A 7,814-nucleotide genomic window follows, 5' to 3' on the forward strand; every position below is an offset into this window, starting at 1 on the left:
ACGACAATATAATTAAATACTAACAGTATCAAGTAACATAGGATAATAAGAATAACAACGACTATAACACAGACAAAATAATCACATAAGGAACACAGCTCAACACAGAGATAACAACCGGGGATCTCCCAGGATACCGTCCTGTAGTTCCAAGTATAAATATCCAGTGGATCTCCCGAGTGCCATTCCGTAGTCCAACTCATAGTGTGTGGGGATCTCCCGGAATACTGATTTGTAGTCCCAAATGTAAATAACCAATACTAGGGGAATCTACCGGAGGCAGTCCCATAGTTCCAATATAAATGTGCAGGAAGATCTATAGGAATACAAATCCGTAGACCCAAAGTTAACAGGCAGGGGGATATCCCAGGATACTATCCCGTAGTCCCAAAGTAAACACACATCAGCAACACGAAGAATACTCAATTCAATTCAAATTTCATACCAAGGTAAAACATGTATTTCTAATCTAGTATGCTACAAATAATCCAAATAAGGCAGTTTTGAGCAAGTAAGGCAATTAAGTAAATTAAACATGATTTCCTAAGCTAAAATGTCACGACCCAAACTGGATGGCCATGACTAGCACCCGGCCATACTTGCCGAGCACCAACGTACATTTTATCTAACCTTCTTTATTATCTTTTAGGGCTGACAAGATCAATATAAATGGTAGACATGGATCATGGACAACCAACAATAAAATATGATGGCATGAACATACATAACATGGGATGGCTAGACAATCAAGAAACTATATATAAGGTACGACCTACCACGCTGCCATGAAAGACTATACAACAAAAATTCAGCCGACAAGGCATATAAAACTATACATGAGTCGACACCTCTCTATGAGCCTCTAAAGGAACATAAGTGCTGCAACATTATCGGAACAAGGCCTCGACATACCCATAATGTTTAGAACAGAAATGTATACCAAGACCACGGCAAGTCCAGAGAAGGGATCTCGCTAATCACCGCTGTACAACCTACTGAGGTGGGGGAGCTGCACCTGCCTGTGTATCAGGACCTGCAGCACGACATGCAGTGTCCACAAATAAAAGAACATCTGTACGAATAAAGTACTGTGTATGTAAGGCAGGGAACCATAAGTACGAACAGTAATGTAAGCAGGGACACAGAATATACAATTTGTAACATCTGCGTACCTCTGAGAGCTACTGACATGAAATGCATGATACATATGTATATATACATAAACTTTTAAAACATACGCCTTTGTGGGCATCATCATCATCATATTGTACCCGGCCGTAATAGGCTCGGTAAAAACGTACCCGACCATCATAAGGCTCAGTAGTATCGTACCCGGCGACGTGGAGCTCGATAAAACCCAACTGATCAGTGGTTGCACAATAGGTGCCTTACTCGGCCGACTATAGCGCGGCTCAGTAGAGTAAAATAGATACATATATATAATGCATGCTCGACTCATGGAATCACGTTCTAAACCTTTCGGAGTGACGTAAGGTCGGTATCCTCTGTACACGTTCTTAGGACTAACTCTTCACTATGAACCTTTTAAGAATCAGGAAGTACCAACAACATTAATAACATAAGAGTAAGAGAAGAATCAACAACATCAATCGTTCTATAAAAGGGGAAGCAATGTAAGTACTGCTAGCATCTAAGAGTAGAGTATCTTTGGAAGCTCGCTCATTACATTATGTACAATCGGAGTCGTGCAAAAGAAGGAAACGGATAGCATCACATACCTTGTATATACTGCCCAAACTCAAGCTATGCCATTGTCACGACTCCTTCGTCTATAATAAGAGAAACGATACTATCGTTATCATTCAAGCGTCATAACTGTTATGTATCGACCACAACCTATTTTACGATGACGGACAGCACCTCCCCTATATATATGACTTCACACAATTCCAAAAAATCACCAAACAGCCCAAACAACATCAGTAATAATCATATTGAACCTCCAAAAAAAGTCCACACACAACCTAATCACTTCATACATACGACGGCCATCATAGTCGTGTCAAACGACCCGAAAATGTTACGACAAACGAACAGCCCACAACTCTACATATATATGTTTTTTGTCCACACCCTTCCTCCTCCAAAACTCCAAAAAACAGTAAAAAAACACGCAGACCAACAGCAACACAAAACAGTCCACAAAACAATCTGCTACAAGTGAATAACTCGAACTCACGACTTTCGATCACCGTCCCGTAAGTTCTTACATGTATAGAACGAATTACCATGAATTCACAGTAGAAAAAATGGATTAAAGAGAGCAGTAAACTTACCTTACTTGTTCGATAACTCATCTCATCCCTTGGTTCTTCAAACTCTAAGTTTTACCCCCAATTCGAACTTGAAAGAGAGGGAAAATCGATTAGGGTTTGTGGATAATTTTTGGGAGGAAGTTTGCAGGGGTTAAGGTCTGGTTATTTGTGATACACAATAAGGGTTATATTTCAGAAGATAAGCCTATACATGGGCTCTTTGGCCGACCCGAAATTGCCTCTTTTTGGGTTATCATTTAACCAAGAAGGTGACACACCTACTTGTCACCTAGCAGTCTGTGCAGTCTTGCAAAAATGACTTTATCTCTCTACTCCGATGTCGTATTGATAAACACTTTAATAAGTTGGAAACTAGACTCATAGATCTTCATTTTGGTGGGTAGATCACCCTGTAACTCCAAGTACATTTGGAGAAAAGCTCAATAACATTTAACCTAAAGTTTAAGTAAAACTATGAACCTAAGTTGCGAAACCTCTTGTCGACTTTTGTTTCATAACTCGTTTGACGTCAAGACTATGATACGGATATTATATGATTTGAATACCTTAAAACAAGACCTCTTGAGTGTATTAATCACCTCTAGTTTTACCCGAAAATACGGATGACAACATCCTTGATTCGTTTAACTTCTAATACTTGTTAACCACCCTTATACACCTTTGTATCATTTAAGGCCAATAGGATTAACTTCTTATCATCTCAAAGATAATCTCTTCTTGGATTTATGTTGACTAACTTACGGCGTAAAAAAACGTACGTGAATATGGGTTGTAACATCCCCCCCCCCCCCAGGAACATTCGTCCTCGAATGTAAGGGTTTATGGAGAGTCCAAATCATCGTGGATTCCAACGGAAATTTTCGGTCAATTTTCCTCTATAAAATGGTCACTAGCAAAGCTTGCAAGCAGTTAAGCTCAATGTATGGCCTCACAAGGCTACACAAAGAATTATGGATATGTACATTATCTGCATATCACCATTTTGTATTAAGGAAAAGTATTCTCAGGTTATTGCTTACCTCATAGAGTCGTTTCACCTTCTAATGTATCATGCGTTCCACCAGCATCCTTGTTATCCTAATTCTAAAAAGGTAAGGATATTTAGACTTCATCTCCTCTTCTACTTTCATGTCATTTCTTCCATATTCTTGTTCCTACACAATACTTTGACGGAAGATACATCTTTTGTTCTCTGCTTGCGGACTTGTCGATCTATTATAGTCACTGGCACTTCTTCATATGATAGATCCTCTATAACTTGTACATCTTACTTCGCATAATCTTCAGCCGTGTAAGTTGTCTTAACTGGCAAAAAATGGCACATTTTGTAAGTCGATAAATTATTACCCAAATGGAGTCAAACTTATGATAAGAGCGAGGTAACCCAATAAAGAAGTCCATATTAATCACCTCCCATTTCCAGGTCGGAATCTCTATATTCTGAAGCAATCCACCGGGTTTCTGATGTTCTATCTTTACTTGTTGACAATTGGGATACTAGGCTACAAATTTTGCAATGGACTTCTTCATGTTATCCCACAAATACTGCTCCTTGACATCATGATACATCATTGTCGAGCCGGTATAGATGGAATATCGGGATTGATGAATCTCATTCATAATCTTCTCTCGCAACCCTGCCACACTAGGCACACATAATCGGCCCTGGCATCTCAGTGCCCCATCTCCTTCGATCTCAAAAGCTGTAATTTTACATTGTTGAATGTTCTCTCTCAATCGTACTAAGATAGGATCTTCATATTGCCGTGCTTTTACCTCGGCTACCAAAGATGATTCCGATGTATTTTGTACCGTAACACCTCCGTCATCAGAGTCTAACAATATGATCCTCATATTGGCTAGCTGATCTTTTGTCAACCCCCATCTACCTGCCTCAATATGTACTAAGCTTCCCATTGACTTACGGTTGAGAGTGTCTGCCACAACATTGGCTTTACCGGGATGATACAATATCTCGACGCCGTAGTCTTTCAGTAATTCAAGCCACCTACGCTGCCTCAAATTCAACTACTTCTGCTTGAAGATGTATTGTAAACTCTTGTGATCTGTGTAGATGTCAACATGGACGCCGTATAAGTAGTGCGGCCATATCTTCAAAGCATATATTACTGCAGTCAATTCCAAGTCATGGGTTGGATAATTCTTTTCATGCTTCTTCAGTTGTCTTGATGCATAAGCAATCACCTTCCCACGCTGCATCAATACGCACCCCAAACCTATACCTGATGCATCACAATATACCACATAACCTTCTGTTCCTTCAGGGAGAGTGAGCACTGGTGCGGATGTCAATCAATTTTTCAGCTTCTAAAAACTACATTCACAAGCGTCAAACCACTGGAAAATGTTAGCTTTCTGTGTTAACATAGTCAATGGTGCTGATATAGAGGAAAACCCTTCAACAAATCACCTATAATATCCGGCTAGCTCCAGGAAGCTACGGACTTCTGATGGTGTTATAGGTCTCGGCCAATTCTTTACTGCATCGATCTTCTGAGTGTCGACACTAATACCCTTGTCAGATATCACCTGGTTGAGGAACTACTGAGTTCAGCCAGAATTCACATTTGGAGAGCTTAGCATATAGCTTACGATCCTGAAGCGTCTGTAATACTATCCGCAAGTGGCCTGCACGTTCCGCCTCCAAACGAGAATACACCAGAATGTCTTCAATGAATACAATGACGAACACATCAAGATAGGGCCTGAATACAGTATTCATGAGATCCATAAAAGTTGTTGGGGAATTTGTTAGCCCGAACGACATCACCAGGAACTCAAAGTGCCCATATCTTTTCCGGAAGTCTATCTTTGGAACATCATTCTCCTTAACCCTCACCTGATGATACCCTGAATGTAAGTCAATCTTGGAGAAATACTTGGCACCGTGGAGTTGGTATAAAAGGTCGTCAATCCTTGTAAGTGGATACTTGTTCGTTATAGTAAACTTATTCAACTATCGATAATCGATACACATTCTTAATGACCCGTCTTTCTTCTGCACGAACAAAATTGGCGCACCCCAAGGTGAAGTGCTAGGCCTAATGAAGCCCTTATCCAGCAAGTCCTTTAACTACCTCTTAAACTCTCGCAACTCTACCCGGGCCATTCTTTATAGAGGGATAGAGATCGATTGAGTGTCAGGCAACACATCAATGCTAAACTCAATCTCCCTTCAGGAGGAAGGCCTGGGAGTTCATCTAGGAAAACATCTGGAAATTCATTGACCACGGGGATTGATTGTAGAGTAGGCGGCTTCGCCTCTGCATCCCTAACGCAAACGTGATGATAATTGTAACCTTTTGAGATCATTTTCCTTTCCTTAAGATAGGAAATAAAGCTACCTTTCGGTGTAGCAATGTTCCCCCTCCATTCAATGACAGGTTCACCAGGAAATTCAAACCTATCCATCTTTGTACGACAGTCAACATTTGCATAGCATGAGGCCAACCAGTCCATTCCCATTATCACATCGAAATCAACCATTTCTAACTCAAATAAATTTGTCGAGGCTTGATGACTACAAATCATAAGAGTGGAACCTCTATATACCCTTCTAGCAATCACAAAATCTCCTATCGGAGTAGTTACCGCAAGGGCTTTACTTATCAATTCAAGTTCAACGCCAAACTTATTAGCCCAAAGGGTGTAACATATGATAATGTAGATCCCGGGTCAATCAGCGCATATACATCATAAGAAAACACAGACAATATATATGTAACAACATCTGGAGACAACTCAAGATCCTGTCAACCTACTAGAGCATAGTTTCGATTTTGAGCACCACTCGAACTTGGCACTGCACCTCTACCTCAACCACGACCCCTCGACTGCTGAAAACCCCGTGCTAGAGGTCAAACTGATGAGGAAGAACCAGACATAGATCCAGTGGGCTGAGCCATACTACCACCTCCTCTGTAAGGGAAATCCCGCATCATATAGCCAGGCTGTCCGCAAGAATAGCACGCATCAGAACCCTGATGGCACTGTCCAAAGTGGGCCTTGCCGCACTGATCACAACGTGGTGTTGGGGGTCTCGTCTGACTAGTATCCCTGTGATGTTGCGAGCCTGATGCCCGCGAACCCTGACCCTAACCAGAATAGGTAAATCGATCATATCGAGGCCTCTGAAACTGTAGAGGAGCATTAGCTACAGGTGGTGCCGAACTCCTAGAAGACTGGGGCCTGACGCTGCCTCTAACTTCATCAGAATACCCTGCAAATCTCGCCCTCTTATGCTGGCCCTTGTCTTGCTGCCTATATGCCCTCTGCTGGCGCTTACGATCCTCCAGGGTCTGGGCATAAGCTTGAATACGGGAAATATCCATGCCCTCCACCAAGGAGGCTGTCGTGCACTCATTTATCATATGTGGTCCCTACCCGTTCATGAACAGATGCACCCGATCACTCATCTCGACCACCATATGGGGAGCATCCCTTTCTAACAAATCAAACTGCATACTATACTCTCGCACACTCATATTACCTTGTCTAAGGTTCAAGAACATATCAGCTCTAGCTCGTCGTATCTCAACTGGGAAGTAGTGACGAAGAAATGCCTAAGAAAATTCCTTCCACACAACTGGAGGAGCGTTTGGACCCCTGGATCTCTCCCAACTATCATACATGAAAACCGCTAAATCCTGTAAGCGATAAAAAGCCAACTCTACTGCCTCTGTATCAGTAGCATGCATAACCCACAATGTACGATGAACTTGATCAATAAAAGTCTGTGGGTCCTCCTTCAGGTCGTATCCGGTAAACAGTAGAGGTTCTAGATTAATAAAATCACGAACTCTCGTACTAGCCGGTTTATCAACACCAGTATTCTGCCTCTGAGCCTGAGCAGCTAGCAAGCTAGTCAACAACTTCACCGCACTCCGCATATCCTGGTCTGTAGGGCCAGGCGGAGGATCTGGTGGTGCTTGGTTCCTCCTAATATTCTCTGGATGACATGGAGTAGATGAGGTATGAGACGACATCTCACTCTGAGCCTTACTTTGGCCTGCTTTGGCTTGGGGCACGTGACGGGTACCCTCTCCCGCAGCTGTATCAAGCCGTCTACTAATTGTTTGCTTCCTAGTTGAAGGCATCGCTGAAAGTAAACAAGGTGAATATTAAATACGAACGCTTACGACTCAACTCTACGCATGATCTAGATTCAGGAAGAACGTAACAACCCTAGATGTCATGTAGCTTCTTGATTATAAATGTGGCGCACTACATATCCATAATCAAGACTCTACTCGACACGGCTCATAGACAATCCCTAGGACAGACTTGCTCTGATACCAAGTTTATCACGACCCAAACTGGAGGGCCAGGACTAGCACCCGGCCATACTTGCCGAGCACCAACGTACATTTTATCTAACCTTCTTTATTTTCTTTTAGAGCTGACGAGATCAATATAAATGGTAGACATGGATCATGGACAACCAACAATAAAATATGATGGCATGAACATACATAACATGGGATGACCAGACAATCA

At 41.9% G+C, this 7,814-nt stretch overlaps 1 protein-coding gene across 1 annotated transcript; it reads right to left on the reverse strand.

Moving 5' to 3' along the window:
* Nucleotides 1–6,175: 6,175 nt before the first annotated feature.
* Nucleotides 6,176–7,303, reverse strand: LOC109214733. The gene is made up of 2 exons (XM_019378684.1): nt 6,902–7,303; nt 6,176–6,412 (listed from the first exon to the last, which is right to left on the reverse strand). Exons 1-2 carry the CDS (start codon nt 7,301–7,303, stop codon nt 6,176–6,178), a joined length of 639 nt encoding a protein of 212 aa, XP_019234229.1.
* Between the last annotated feature and the right edge of the window lie 511 nt (nt 7,304–7,814).

The sequence above is a fragment of the Nicotiana attenuata genome, unplaced genomic scaffold (genome assembly GCF_001879085.1).
Source record: "Nicotiana attenuata strain UT unplaced genomic scaffold, NIATTr2, whole genome shotgun sequence".
In the NCBI taxonomy this organism is placed as follows: domain Eukaryota; kingdom Viridiplantae; phylum Streptophyta; class Magnoliopsida; order Solanales; family Solanaceae; genus Nicotiana; species Nicotiana attenuata.